General features: G+C 44.7%; 1 protein-coding gene across 1 annotated transcript; it reads right to left on the bottom strand.

Annotated features, from left to right (window-relative positions):
• Positions 1–11998: 11998 nt before the first annotated feature.
• LOC119268832 (probable beta-1,4-xylosyltransferase IRX9L) lies at positions 11999–16184 on the bottom strand. Its single transcript, XM_037550539.1, has 4 exons — positions 15961–16184; positions 14469–15634; positions 12962–13211; positions 11999–12549 (listed from the first exon to the last, which is right to left on the bottom strand). The coding sequence occupies exons 2-4, from the start codon at positions 15386–15388 to the stop codon at positions 12391–12393; spliced, it is 1329 nt and encodes a 442-aa protein (XP_037406436.1). The 5' UTR covers positions 15389–15634; positions 15961–16184; the 3' UTR covers positions 11999–12390.
• Positions 16185–16410: the final 226 nt, after the last annotated feature.

Here is a 16410-nt window from a genome sequence, read left to right as displayed (position 1 = left end):
TATTCCAACTAGTAGTGCTGATCATAACACCTCTATTAAGATGCTTAAAGAAGTTATTTTTCCGAGGTTTGGAGTCCCTAGATATTTATTGACTGATGGTGGTTCACATTTTATTCATGGTGCCTTTCGTAAAATGCTTGCTAAGTATGACGTTAATCATAGAATTGCATCTCCTTATCACCCACAATCTAGTGGTCAAGTAGAATTGAGTAACAGAGAGCTCAAATTAATTTTGCAAAAGACTGTTAATAGATCTAGAGAGAATTGGTCCAACAAACTTGATGATGCATTATGGGCCTATAGAACTGCATATAAGAATCCTATGGGTATGTCTCCGTATAAATGGTTTATGGTAAAGCATGTCACTTACCTCTGGAATTAGAACATAAGGCATATTGGGCTATTAAAGAGCTCAACTGTGACTTCAAACTTGCCGGTGAGAAGAGGTTATTTGACATTAGCTCACTTGATGAATGGAGAATCCAAGCCTATGAAAATGCCAAATTTTTTAAAGAAAAAGTTAAAAGATGGCATGACCAAAGGATGCAAAAGCGTGAGTTCAATGTAGGTGATTATGTATTGCTATACAACTCTCGTTTAAGATTTTTTTGCAGGAAAACTCCTCTCTAAATGGGAAGGCCCTTACATTATCGAGGAGGTCTATCGTTCCGGTGCCATAAAAATCACCAACTTCGAAGGCACAAATCTGAGGGTGGTAAACGGTCAAAGAATCAAACATTATATCTCACGCAATCCCATAAATGTTGAAACTAATATTATTGAAACCATAACCCCGGAGGAATACATAATGGACACTTTCCAGAACGTTTCAGACTCCGAAAAGGAATAGGTATGTGGTACGGTAAGTAAACCGACTCCAAAACAGTTCTAATGGCAATTTTTCTCTGTTTTGGAATATTTAGAAAAATAGGAAAATAAGAAGCAGACCGGAAAGGACACGAGGCTTCCACGAGGGTGGAGGGCGCACCCTACCCCCCTAGGTGCGCCCCCTGCCTCATGGGCACCTCGTGCGCTCTCCGGACTCCGTTTTCTTGCACGATACTTCTTTTGGTCGGTAAAAATTCAGTATATAATCTCCCGGAGGTTTTGACCACCGTATCACGCAAATATCTCTTGTCTTTGTTTCAAGTTGTTTTTCTGACAGATCTAGGTCGTCATGTCGTCTTCAAGTGCCCCCAAGGACAAGTTCTTCGAGAAGGTCATTACCCCCTACCTTGCGGAGGTGCTTCAACACCCTCAAACCATTGAGATGCGTGAGGGGTTGTTGCACTTCCGCGATGTTGAGGGACCAAGGAGGACCGGAAGCACGGAGGCAAGGCTCGAGGCATTGGAGCAACAAGTTTTCAAGTGTCAGGAGATGGCGGAGCATGGACTCGACTCCAATCACATTATGTTCATAGAGTTCACCAACAAACACAAGCTAGACGTCAAGGACATTGGGGAGGCCATCTTCAAACTTCATGAGAAAATCGAGCACCTCCAAGCCCAGATCTATGACCTACAAAATCAAAACTGTGAGTATGAATATAGATTCAAGAGGATGAGTTTGGTTGCAGATCTGAGGATTCAGGAGACTCGATCATCCTTCTATGATGGTGAGCCTATGCCTTGGAATAGGGACGACAAGCCTACATTGTCAACAACTCCATCTTCTCCACCAGCAAAGAAGAACTAAGCACATGGGTATGGGCACTCTCCTTGGCAACCGCCAAGCTTGGGGGAGTTCCCCGGTATCGTATCACCATCACTTTTATCTTTACCGTTTTTCTTAGTTCGATCCTTTTGGTAATATCTTGATCTAGTAAAATAAAGTTTTAGTATGATCTAGTTGTGAGTTTTGCTTTATGATCCTTCTATGTAATCGAGTCCACGATCTTTATATAATAAAGATTAGTGTTGAGTCAAGGGCTTGATGATTTTGCTATGATCTTGAGGGAATAAAATAAAAAAAGAAGAAATAAAATGGAAACAAAGAGATCATATGGATCTTATGGAAAGTAATGAGCTCACATATAAAGAGTATGATGAATAAAAGTTGTTGAGAGTTGACAAACATAGTTTTGGTCATCTTTGCAATGAATAGGAAGTAATAAATAAAGAGAGGTTCGCATATAAATATACTATCTTGGACATCTTTTATGATTGTGAGCACTCATTAAAGTATGACATGCTAAGAGTTGACGCTGGACAAGGAAGACAACGTAATGGATTATGTTTTTTTACATCTGAGATAAATTATATTGTCATGGATCATCCAACATGTTGAGCTTGCATTTCCCTCTCATGCTAGCCAATTTCTTTGCACCAAGTAGAGATACTACTTATGCTTCCAAATACCCCTAAACCCAGTTTTGCCATGAGAGTCCACCATATCTACCTATGGATTGGGTAAGATCCTTCAAGTAAGTTGTCATCGGTGCAAGCAATAAAAATTTGCTCTCTAAATATGTATGACTTATTAGTGTGGGAGAAAATAAGCTTTATACGATCTTGTGATGTGGAAGAAATAAAAGCGACGCACTGCATAATAAAGGTCCATATCACAAGTGGCAATATAAAGTGAGGTTCTTTAGCATTAAGATTTTGTGCATCCAACTATAAAAGAGCATGACAACCTCTGCTTCCCTCTGCGAAGGGCCTATCTTTTACTTTTACCTTCTACCTTACATAAGAGTCATGGTGATCTTCACCTTTCCTTTTTACATTTTATTCTTTGGCAAGCACAATGTGTTGGAAAGATCCTGATATATATAAATAATTGGATGTGAGTCTTCATGAACTATTATTATTGACATTACCCTTGAGGTAAAACGTTGGGAGGCAAAACTATAAGCCCCTATCTTTCTCTGTGTCCCATTAAAACTTCATACCCATAAATATTGCGTGAGTGTTAGCAATTGTGAAAGACTAAAATATGGTTGAGTATGTGGACTTGCTGAAAAGCTCTTATATTGACTCTTTCCTATGTTATGATAAATTGCAATTGCCTCATTGACTGAGATTGGAGTTTGTTGGTTCTCAATGAAGTTTCTGATTCATACTTGAAATTGTGATTGAATTGTTACTTTAGCATAAGAGATCATATGACAATATAAATATATGTTGTTGTTCTAAGAATGATCATGATGCCCTCATGTACGTATTTTATTTTTATCGACACCTCTATCTCTAAACATGTGGACATATTTTTCGGTTTCGGCTTTCGCTTGAGGACAAGCGAGGTCTAAGCTTGGGGGAGTTGATACGTCCATTTTGCATCATGCTTTTATATCAATATTTATTGCATTATGGGCCATTATTACACATTATGTCACAATACTTATGCCTATTCTCTCTTATTTTACAAGGTTTACATGAAGAGGGAGAATGCCGGCAGCTGGGATTCTGGGCTGGAAAAGGAGCAAATATTAGAGACCTATTCTGCACAGCTCCAAAAGTCCTGAAACTTCATGGAAGTTATTTATAGAATATATAAAAAATACTAAGCGCAAGAAGTACCAGAGGGGGGCCACCCACCAGCCACGAGGGTGGGGGCGTGCCCTACCCCCTAGGCGTGCCCCCTGCCTCGTGGGCCCCCTGGTGGCCCTCTGATGCCCATCTTCTGCTATATGGAGTCTTTCGTCGAGGAAAAAATCATAAGCAAGCTTTCGGGATGAGACTCCGCCGCCACGAGGCGGAACCTTGGCAGAACCAATCTAGGGCTCCGGCGGAGCTGTTCTGTCAGGGAAACTTCCCTCCGGGAGGGGGAAATCATCACCATCGTCATCACCAACGATCCTCTCATCGGGAGGGGGTCAATCTCCATCAACATCTTCACCAGCACCATCTCCTCTCAAACCCTAGTTCATCTCTTGTATCCAATCTTTGTATCCAAACCTCAGATTGGTACCTGTGGGTTGCTAGTAGTGTTGATTACTCCTTGTAGTTGATGCTAGTTGGTTTACTTGGTGGAAGATCATATGTTCAGATCCATTATGCATATTAATACCCCTCTGATTATGAACATGAATATGCTTTGTGAGTAGTTACGTTTGTTCCTGAGAACATGGGAGAAGTCTTGCTATTAGTAGTCATGTGAATTTGGTATTCGTTCGATATTTTGATGAGATGTATATTGTCATCCCTCTAGTGGTGTCATGTGAACGTCGACTACATGACACTTCACCATTGTTTGGGCCTAGAGGGAGGCATTGGGAAGTAATAAGTAGATGATGGGTTGCTAGAGTGACAGAAGCTTAAACCCTAGTTTATGTGTTGCTTCGTAAGGGGCTGATTTGGATCCATATGTTTCATGTTATGGTTAGGTTTACCTTAATACTTCTATTGTAGTTGCGGATGCTTGCAATAGGGGTTAATCATAAGTGGGATGTTTGTCCAAGTAAGGACAGCACCCAAGCACCGGTCCACCCACATATCAAATTATCAAAGTACCGAACGCAGATCATATGATCGCGATGAAAACTAGCTTGACGATAATTCCCATGTGTCCTCGGGAGCGCTTTCCTTCATGTAAGAGTTTGTCCAGGCTTGTCCTTAGCTACAAAAAGGATTGGGCCATCTTGCTGCACCTTATTTACTTTTATTACTTGCTACTCGTTACCAATTACCTTATCACAAAACTATCTGTTACCAATAATTTCAGTGCTTGCAGATAATACCTTGCTGAAAACCACTTATCATTTCCTTCTGCTCCTCGTTGGGTTCGACACTCTTACTTATAGAAAGGACTATGATAGATCCCCTATACTTGTGGGTCATCAAGCATATCCTGTTCGGCTTGGAGCCATTGCTGCTGCTTTTTTAGGCTTCTCGCAATGGCGATTTGTGGGCGCTTAAAGCGCTCCTGTTCGAGTGGTTTCTCTGGCACGATGAAGTCTTCGTCATCGAGGCTTACATCGTCCTCAGAGAGCGGTAGATAGTTACTGTCCTCCAAGTCCTCGTTCCCGACCGGATCGTCGGGGTTAACTTGCCCCTCCTCCACATCGTCCTGTTCGGATGTGGGCTCGACGGGGGCTTCAGGGTCTTCGGCACCCTCCGGAGTGTTATCGTCTTCGGTGCCGGTATTACTGTCTTTGCCACGACGTGATTTTGAGCGTCGTCGCTGCCGTCGACGCTTTGGAGGTGCCTCAGCAGGCTTGTCCTCAACCGAATCCTTCCTGCCATCGTCATCCTCTTTGGGTGTTCCCACCATATACACGTCATATGTGGCGGTGGCCGTTCAACGTCCGGTAAACGGCGGGTCTTGGCCTTGTTCATCTCCGGCATCGTCGTCCATGTCATTGATGTCTTCGGAGGTGTAGTCTAGCATTTCAGTTAACTCTTCAACAGTGGCTATGAAGTGGGTGGTGGGTGGGATGTAAAATTCCCTGCTCTCAGCCCCTAGTCCGGGCTGGGCGTAGTTCGGAAGTGATTCCTCTGTAATGGCGAGGGATTGCTTAAGTCCAGAGCCTCGTTTAAAAGCGAGGTTTGGACGGGGAAACGAGAGTCCACGGGGCTGGTCGGGGCGAAGGCCTCCTGGCCATGCCTACTTGGCGCAGACTTCGAGAGTTCGGATCTAGAGTCCGGGGGCGAGTTCGGCCTTTCAATGATAGGGGGAACCCGGTCTGATTCCGAGTTTGCCGCAGGCACAATCGCCTCTGGATCCTTGATAGTGCAGTTTGCAGCGGAGAGTCTGGTGGGCTCCAAACTCCCGTCTTCAGACCTGACGGTTTGCTCCGGATCTAATGCCAGGGCGATGATCGGGGTCATGAATCCTTCAAAGATCAAGTCTCCTCGGACGTCGGCGACATAGTTTAGGTTCCCGAAACTATTTTGATGACCAGGGGCGTAGCTATCGATCTGTTTGAGGTGGCCAATTGAGTTGGCACGCAGAACGAAGCCACCGAATACAAAAATCTGGCCGGGGAGAAAAGCTTCCCTAGAAACGGCATTGTTGTAGATGATCGAACGAGCCATTGAGCCATCTGTTGACGACATAGTGGAACTCTCAACGAAAGCACCAATGTCGGTGTCAAAACTGGCCGATCTTGGGTAGGGGGTCCCGAACTATGCGTCTGAGGATCGAAGGTAACAGGAGGCAGGGGACATGATGTTTACCCAGGTTCGGGCCCTCTTAATGGAGGTAATACTCTACTTCCTGCTTGATTGACGTTGATAAGTATAGGGGTTACAAGAGTTGATCTACCTCAAGATCGTAATGGCTAAACCCTAGATGTCTAGCCTGTACGATTTTTCTTAGCCTCTACAGACTAAACCCTCCAGTTTATATAGACACTGGAGGGGCCTAGGGTTGTAGAGAGTCGGTTTACAGAGAAAGGAAACTACACATCTGGACGCCAAGCTTGCCATCCACGCAAAAGGAGAGTCCCATCCGGACACGGGGGAAGGCCTTCTATCTTGTATCTTCATGGCCCATTAGTCTGGCCCATGTCACATAGCCCGGACGCCCGGGGACCCCCTAATCCAGGACTCCCTCGGAAGGGACGGGGAGTAGCTGACCTGACTGGCGCCTCTAGGGAGGTGAGTGATGCCAAGGGTGTCGCTGCCGCCCAACGGAGTTGGGTCTTAACCTAGGAGGCAAGGGGGAAGGTACGGGGAGTAGTTGACATGACTGATGCCTCCAAGGAGGTGAGCGATGCACACGGGCGTCGCCATCATCGAAGCCGGCAAGGCTGGCCAGGGATTTCTCCCGGTCTTGACTTCCCGCCACCATCACCCCATCTAACGAAGGAGCTGCCACCTCATGGGGAAATAGTACATATCTAGGGGAGGAGCTCGTTGAACAACAATGGAGGAAGAGGCGGCTAGATCTGGAGTCGTTGCTGTCGAAGTCGTCGTGCCATGGCCCACGTCCATCAGATGTTTCCTTGTCCACACCATCAGAGCACTGGCCAGCACCCGCCACCTTATGTTGCAGATCCGATAGGGCCTATCATGTTAGGTCGTTGCCTCAAAGCCTCCTGTGAGTTAGATGGAGCATAGGCCCCACCGCTGCCTTCCTCACCAACCCCCCGAGCTTCCCTGACAGTTGCCTCAGGTGACGGTGAGGGGAGATCGAGGAAGATAAAGAGGCGGCGGGGTTAGGGATATCGCCCCTTGAGTCACCCTAGCGGGGCGACGCGAGGGAGGGGGTGCTCAAATTAAGAAATATGATTCTTTCATAGAGGGAATGGTGGCAAGCACTCCTTCTATGGTTCTCCATGGCCACTCTTGAGCGTTGGGGGTGGGTGTGAATTGTGATGGATTTTCGTCATAATGTGGATGCAGGGTAGTGGGGTTAATATGAAGAATATGGTTTTGGCCATGAGGTGTTGGAAGAGGAAAGTATAGTTTTCCCCCTAAAATCCTTCATGATGGACCATATCTCCCTGAACTCTAATACCAGATAAATTACACCCCGAAATTATACAAATTTTTGGATCAATGTGGCTCTGGGCAGTTTTAGAGAGAACTGAAGGTGGTTTTTGTTCTAATGATGCTAACTGGGCATATGACATGGCAAGACAGAACGACTCAATCTAATTCCCATCTCGGTACGAACCCTACCTTGCATCCTAATCATATGCACCAAAGGTGATTGGCGATGAACCCTAGCTCCCACCGCGATTCCCCATTAGGGCGAAAAAACCTAGCTCCAATCTATGGCGGAAAGCAATGATGCAATCCTTCGCTAGCTCCCACCAGCCGCCCTTCATCTTCGCTAAGCATGGTGTTGCCATTATAGTCACCGGTATCATACCGGGAGGGACAAATGGAGCACGCACCGAGGAGCTCTACCACTGCCACAAAAGGCGCATCGATGGATTTCATGGAGCCGCATGAATCTTGGTCATAGGTACAACAACTGCATGAAATCGAAGTTAAACTTCTATGCTTCTGTATGTTTTGGTGTGGCTTCGATCTGCAACACTCAAGATCCATAATTTGCACTACATTGTAAATTGTTGTTCTTCAAGTGGCATGATAATCCAAACAAACAGTTCATTACTCGGTTGCTTAGTGATTTGCCAGGTGTTGTCAGTCATTTGAAGGCCGATGTCAGGAAACTAAAGATTCAAAAACAACAACTCTAGCATTAAGTGATGGAGGAAAAGTCCAACATTCTTGATGCTGATGCATCCTGAAGAAGTAGCTGGACCGAAGAGGGAAGTTGAGAGAATGAAATTCAATGTCATCCACCATTTCTGTCTTCATAACCTTAATAATCAAATAAATTTGGTTTCCTCTGTGCATGGAATAAGTTTCACAAACTTTAGCTGAAACAAGGACTGCAACATCTAACATTGTCTTATCTGGATTCCACAAATCTGCATCTTCTTCATTTGTTTGCTCTACATCTTCTGAATATCCCTCCACTTTAGTTCCTTTTTCCTTTCCCTACCCTACATCTTGCACAAACACTTGCTCACTTTCCTCCACAAATACGTCATCAAACTCCACATATGTTTGTATAGTGTCCACCTTTTCAATTGATGCAACATCATTCAGATACAACAAACATTCACTGAGTGTTTTGTCAGGAACTAACCAATGCAGTTTCGTCCTGCCTGGTGTTCAGGGAGCTGAAGTGGAACTTAAGTTTTTAGCTAGCTAAATGATACAGTCATCGCTAATGGATCGACAAGTACTCCATGGTCAACAGCTACCAGCTTTACTTGCCTCTACAATGTCATCTTTCCACATGATACATATCCTCTGCATGTGCAAGCACTTCTGCATAACCCAGTCTAGATTTTTCCACAAAAACCTCAACAACCATTCCATCAATATACTCCAGCAATCCATCTGCTCTATCAAATGTTCAAAAGTAGTGCAATCCAACTAAAAATTGTTGAGAACATCTGCTAGATCTTCTTTAGTTGTTGCACAAATTAGAAATCTTTGATCAACACATAATTCAGTGCAATAACTTATTAAAACATAGAAACAGTTGTTGCGATAAAAGGTCCCCTCTTTTCCCCTTATTTTCCCCTCTAGTCACAAAAATAATGCCATATTTTGCCCCTTTGAACAACTCACAAATAGAAACCATATACATCATGCAAAACCGTTGTCATGGCATGCTAAAATCGATGTCATGGTAGGGTTCTAGGCGAAGCCGCGGACAAGACTGGTGTCATAGCACGAACTCGAGCAATGACCCTCTATTTCCCCCAATATAATCAAGGAAATCAAACCCTCAAAGCCCCACCTTTCTTTACCTATCTGATCAAGACACGAACGGAGTAGAACACCAGGAAACAAGGGTGGTTGAGGTCGGCGACTAATCTGCATCCATGGCGCCAGCGGAGGAGATGGCAGTGCAGTCGAGGAGGCATTGACGACGGAGGAGGATCCTTCCTTCCCCACCGCAACGAAGAAGAGACGAGACAATCATGACCACTTTCCTTGCGCGGGACAAAGAAGTGACACCCCCCTAAAACAATTTTGGCCAACTCAACATGCCCAATCAGCAATTAGAACGTAACCCCCTCCAATTCTCCCCAAACCACCTGGGTCACATTGATCTGGTTTTGTATAAGTTCGGGATGTAATTTATCCAGCTTTAGAGTTCAGAGGGATATGCATCCGTTAAGAAGGATTTGAGGGTGGGGGCTATACTTTCCTCTTGAAGAAAAGCCTCACCCAACTTTCGTGTATGGCTTGCAACGTGAGGGACGAGTGGGGCTACTCTTTGGCATCTTCTCACCTGCACGCTGACTCGCACGAAGGGTGTTAGTGTAACTTTGAAGCAGATCACCAAATGGACATCACCAATTGTCCGCGTGGGCGGGGAGCCGGCCAGCCAACCAGAGTCACCAAAAAAAGTGGACATAGATTTTCATTGATTTTTTAAAATAACTTCGACATAGAAAAAGGACCTAAAACCAACTAAATCCTACTCTACTCCTACCCATCAGAGGTGAGGTTGATAGAGCACGCATGGGACGGTCCAACCTCATTGTTGTTTATGGCCGGCGCAAGCAAGGCGGCGGTGATGATGGATACCTCTTTGGCATCATCGATGTGCTTCTCCGGTGCATCATCGTCCTCTGCCTACAACCCCTCAAAGAGCCTGTTGCGGACCACCTCGTTGTCACGAGGCCGCCAACGCTATGGGCGGATGGCACGAGCGTTGTGCACGGACTCAAATGCGGCCTGATTGATATGTGTGATAATCGGGGTCTGTCGCAACCATGTCCGTGACGGTAGCTTCGGGCGTGCGCCCCACCTCCAGCTGGTACGCTGTCAGCCGGTGCCCTTCTAAAAGCTAGAGGTTGTACTGCTGCCAGCCAGCAGTTACCTAAACACGTACACTGACGGCTCCTCCACCAGCACGGGCCCCTGCTCCTCCACCGCATTCACCAGCATTTGGTTGTAGTGTTGCCTCACCTGTAGCATGTTGAACCCGGACACCGGGGGCACCTCCATCGGCCCGGGCTGCTACTCTTCTAGCGACGCCTCCATGGTGATCTCCACCATGACCATGGAGTCACCATCCATCTCCTCCGAGCGTTCCAGAGAGCTCGAAGGTTGGCTCGCACCTATGCGGCCCTAGCACTAGGCCTCCGTTTCGCGGACCTTCGCCACGAGCGTGGCGCGCCAATGTGAGTCTCTTGTACCACATCGCAAAGGACTCCATGGCCACGGCGGACAATGGACAAGAATGCGAAGGTGGTTGGACGATGGCTCGAACGATGGGAGAAGGGCTCGGAGGGGTAGGGTTTTGGGGCACGGCCGGACGACTTAAATAGCTGGGGCAGGGTAAGAGGTGGGTTGAATGTGGAGATCGTCATGCCCGTGGTCAAGTGGGAGCGGATTTAAACAGCATGGGCAAAATTTTCTAGAATAAAGGACAATAGGGTTGTTGCCCTACAGTAAATAGTAAAAAAAGGCGTCAAAGTGAATGCACGATGGGTTCTCCAGACAACGAGAGAGAAGTTTTGGGTGGCCTGAAGTGTCAGAGTCCGATGTGGCGGGCATCCAAACTCTCCTAGACTTTTCCCGGTTTCATGTTGGTTTGTCGGATTTCAGAGTCCGGACCGGTCCAAACAAATTTGGTGACCATCGTTTGGTCGGACACATTTACGGGCGAGCAATACATGTTGGAGTCGTCCTTACTCCACAATATTGTTATCGTACGAGCGTCGTCACCATCGCTGAGCTGATCCTCAACACCATAAGGGCAAGGCCAATACATAACCCCAGGGTGATGCCTCACATGCAATGTAGGATCGGATGACAGAAAAAGTAGGTTCGAATGGGAAACAGGATCCTTCTCAGAAGGCGGGTGCTTAGAGAGAAAAGTATGGTCCGATGCATAAAGTTGGAAAAAAGTTAAAGTGAAGAGGAGGGATGCATGTGTAGTAAGAGTCACTTTTTATTTTTTTTGATGAGGTCCACTAGTAGTAGCTTGCATTGGGGAGAACAAATCAACACGTATGCCTCAAATTACTTTTTGTCATAAGGCATATGTATCCATATGCCATCATTGTACATGCCCTAACAGCAGCACCATCGTTGAGCCGCAGATGGGCAATTGACTGGTGCCTTCTCCGAACCTGACATCCAAAGGTGAATCACAACGCTGCAGTGCCAATACAAGCAGACACCACTCCGCAATTTCTAATTGCAAAGGCAATTAAGAGCATATATAATGGTTGATAAGATAGTTTTATCTTAAGTCTTCATGTAATTTAAAGATGACAAAAAAACATGTTTACAATGGATCATCTCTTAATCTTATCTTCAATAATTAGCTATTTTTAAAAACATGATGAGACATATTGTGCTAAGAGATCATCTCATCATTTATCCTACGTGACATTCTTAAAATAGAACCATTTTACATGCCCTAGAGACTAGACGAGCCCCCAAAAAACAGACCAAACATGAGGTGTATGGCCAAACCCGTCAAACCCAATCAAGAACATTCATAGGGAGAATTACAGCTGAGAAGAAAATTCAGAAGCCAAGCACGGACAGGGACAGCACACACTCTCAAACCCAATCTGTGATTTTGCTTTTGCTTTTGCTCATGTATCAAGAGAGTGTATATCTATCTGTCAACAATTGCAACGGTGACAAACTTCCGCATCTGTAAGGTGATATATGCATGTATAATAATGAACCGAAACAAAGAAAGGGTAAATATACAGGGCTAAATCTAGCTGGATGAATATGAGTAAGAAATGAACTTTGGAAAGAATGGAGAGTGAGGGGGGTTTGTTCTTTTGTCAGGCTTCTTTCTTTGAACTTTTTACTGGTGTGACATTATTCTGAATCAGGTCTTGGCAGAGAGCAGCTTCGCGTGATCCTGGGCGCTGCCAAGTTCAGGAAGGCGTCACTCACACTAGTATGAGCAAACAAAAAGATGGGGCACCGAGACAGCTACGTAGCATCTAGGTTCTTCTGCAGCAACCAGCCAGTAGGGTAATTGAGTTGAGGAGGTTCCAAATCGAAATTCCAGACCATAATCCGGGTGCAATTGTCTGCCAGGCCTTCCATTTGACTCTCGTCCTCGACAAGCCTCTCAATAAATCTTGACTCCTGCAATGGCACCATGTTTCAGTACAGTGATGATTTATTGATGTACTCTAGTAAGCATTGCCTTAGCAATTTCCCTATATAGTACAATATGGAATTGCTATGTTCTAGTTCCTTTAGATCATTGTATTGGCTATACTTGCTCTCATGGATATTCATATGGTTACATTTGGCTCACCCCAACAGATTGTATGTTCACAAAGAGTAATTAATAACAACTGCAGTTCGTCAACTAGGACGGCAATTACAAAGAACTACTCCCTCCATATCAAAATATAAGACATTTTTTGACACTATGATACAGAGGGAGTAAATAATAGTTGTCCTGACAGATATTTTCAAGCAAAAGCTAAGAAGATATCAAGATAAGTCATTTTTTCTGCCTAGGTATTTGAAATTTTGATGAAGAACTCACCTGCAAGCCACCCCTTCCACCTGAATGGAGTATAATAGACCCTACAGTAGGGCTCTTCCATCTCTTAGGATCCCAAAGAATAGTGCTGTTAAAAGCAAATCCAGAAAAGCCAATTGGAAATCGACGAAGCATACTGCTCTTCTGGTTTGTATGCCATCCAGTGACCTGATCACCCTTACAAAGGGGGCCTTCCAAAGCCAATTTATACTTAGTCCCAACATGTGTTGCTACTGGCCATGTACCAAAGCGCCTGCATAACATAGCGCAAAATTATGAGTAACATCTTAACTGTTCAATGAGAGAGATGCTCTTGGAGAATAGGTCACAATTTCAAATTTCATACTACTTGGTTCAGTGACAGATGTTTTGACTTTTGATGTGAAATTGTAAACGGACATTATCACCTCTCTTGGTTTCACTGATAAAAACAATGTTCGGCATCCTTTGTACTTCATCATATCTTAACCGAGATTATATAACGTAGAACTATAAATCAGAAAAGAAAAGAACTCCTGATGGCAGACACCATTCATCCTCTATAATTCTATCATCACTTAACTGAGATTACATAACCAACAATCACAATAACTATGATCTCTAGAATTAAGAAGATAAATAACTCCTGACAACTTCTGTTTGGCCGTCAAAAGAATGGCAAATGTAGAAATTCATCTGGAGTGAGGATAAGGACTAAATCTTAGGTTTGGTAGATTAAATGCATCAGCACAGCAACTTATAAATGCAGTAAGTTTGTCAGCTCTTTGTCGTGTCAAAAATCACAAGCCAAAATTATTTCTCGGTATTCTAATACAGAGTTTAGTGCAAAGCCTTTATATTTTTCTTTAATTATAAGGTTAGGAGGTACTGCTAAATTGCATCCCCACACAAGTCGGCTATGACTAAACAAGCAAGACACTTTACTGGATATCTTTAGAAAGCCTGTAAAGTAATAATCAATCAAGATTTAATTTAGTGGAGAAAAGATATGTGACCTACTACCACTACACTGCTTAAAATAGTCTACTTTTTGTTGTGCGGGACATTTTATAGCTGCATGGAGCCCCAGTGCACCAAAAACAAATTCAAAGCTATCAGAAATAAGGATGACAAAAGTGAAATAAAGGAAGAAAGATAGGATGTGCATTTCTATGTCAAACTCCATCCATCCCAACAATTGTGTACTATTAGCTTCAAGATAATATCCTATTACCAGAGTTGATTGATTCTAGCATTTAAAACATTACGCATTATCAGCAAATTTGAGAAGGAAAAAAAAACATTTCATACTAACTAGCAAACATTCTTCAAGCAGTAAAAGATTTTACAACGTCAACATGCAGTTAGTAATACGAAGGTGAGCATAAGCCGACAAACAATAGTTTTCAAGTTTTGATGATAAAGTATAATGGTAAATTAATTGATATTTGTGCTGGTTAAAGAGTGTCAAGATTTTACTAGTTTGCATCATGAATTGTGATAACTTAAAGCAGAATAGATCAACTGTCACCTGATTTTCCTCATTTCTTCAAATAGATCGACTGAGTATGCTCTCCCCTCATCGGCAAAATGCACTATACCATCTAGATGATGCTTCTTTATATGAAATATTGCATTGTTCTTTTGGCAGACAATAATCTTCCTAATATTTGAAACATTCCTATTGCATACAATATGTCTGTACATGATCCCAGAAGACCTCAGGATTTCTACTGTTTCACGAGACTGATATGGCCACTCTGCCACTATCCACAGAAGAGGAGGCGGTACATCCTTCAAGACATGAATCAGACGATGAAGGTAATATGCCTGGTGTGGTCGAACTGTTGTTGCTGTCACAACTATCAGTTGCTTTCTTGCAACAATGCCAGAATCATTAACAGAATGTACAATAGGCAAGGCTTCAACAAAATCTGCCTCATCATCCAACATTGCAGGAACTGGGGGACTCTCCTCAGCCTGTGGCTCATTAACCGCTTCAGATTCAGCCTCCGCTACAAATGGCTCCAGCTTGGTGCCTTGATGTTCTACCATTTGTCGTCTATCAATCACATCCCCATCAAATGGAAGCCTGTCCTTTTCAGCAGGCATTTTGTTTGACAAATCAGCAGAGAAGAGCGGCGTGAATCCGATGAAAATGCCAATCATGAAACACACGAATAGATTGATCATGGCCTTTTTCCAGCCCATCCCCTTTGACTTTGGCCTCTCCAAGGACCTAGCATGCTTGTGGGACGATATAGTTGCCCACGCAGATTTTAGGCTGCTCGACATCAGGACAAGGTCAAGCGAAGCCAGCGAAGTCAGCACCCCTCTCATTGCAACATAGGACTGCGAGTACGCCATCTTGGGAGACGGTGAGGGGTCGAATTCCGACCAGTCCTTAACCGACCCCTCTCGCTGCATTGCCCCAGCATTTCTTCGTGCCATTGCAGGTGCTCAATATGTCGCGCATGTACAGTTCTAGAGTGAAGCAAAAGACATCACCTCTCTGAACCAAAATGCTGCTCTACAGACAAGTTGTGGCTCCAATCACTTCATCTCATACCAGCTCAGTCATAAACCGATCAATTGCCCAACAAGAACAGGTACCGCAGCACCGGGTAGACCGTTCCTGTCCTCAGAAATTCCAACTCCACGCCTAAGGAACGCCTTCAATTTCAGCCTTCTCTCCCGCTGCAACCAAAATTCTAACATATTAGCACACGGAGATCATAGATCTATAGCTATATAGCGAACACGATAACAACAAAGGAGGAAACTCTAAACACAAACACAGCTATAGAAGTACTCCAATCTGAATGTCAAAAGAGCAAATGGTACCGGAAACAACAGCAAGAAACAGCCAAAATACTCTAAAATGGACAAAGCAGGGGGGGGATGAGTTCTTGATCCAAGCCGGGCAGAGCAAAACAGCAGCATGAAATCCCCCTCATATGCTACCACGGAACGCCTGGACTGGTTCTGTTCGAGAAAACAAACAGGAGGCATGGAATAAATACCTCGGGATTGGGGTTCGGATCCCAAGCCGCGGAGCGTGGGTATGTCGGATCACTTCACGAGGCAATCCCCGTCCGTCCGTCCCTCGCCTCGCCCCCAGCTCTTGGCCTGGCCTCGGAGGAATTCGTGTCGCGAATCGAGACGGGAGGAGTTGGTGAGGGCGGAGGGGGATGGAGAAGAGGAAGAGGAGGAGGTAATGGTTGGAGGGGGGATAATGGCGGCCCAGTCGGCGGTCGCCGTCGGAAGGTGGGCATGGGAGCCCTGCTTGCATTTAAACCCTCCAGGTCCTCGGTATTTTTTGGGTAATCATTATTGGTGGCCAAAGATATGCTGAGCTAGTCAATGCGGTGTGGCAAAGGAAAAGGAAAATATTTGAGTACCCCACATGATTTTTTTTAAGCTCCCATGGAAAATATTTAGGCCCCTGCCCCTGGAATGGAATGATGTTTCGG

The sequence above is a fragment of the Triticum dicoccoides genome, chromosome 3A, assembly GCF_002162155.2.
Source record: "Triticum dicoccoides isolate Atlit2015 ecotype Zavitan chromosome 3A, WEW_v2.0, whole genome shotgun sequence".
Taxonomy (NCBI): Eukaryota; Viridiplantae; Streptophyta; class Magnoliopsida; order Poales; family Poaceae; genus Triticum; species Triticum dicoccoides.
This window is presented reverse-complemented; position numbering and strand designations above follow the sequence as displayed.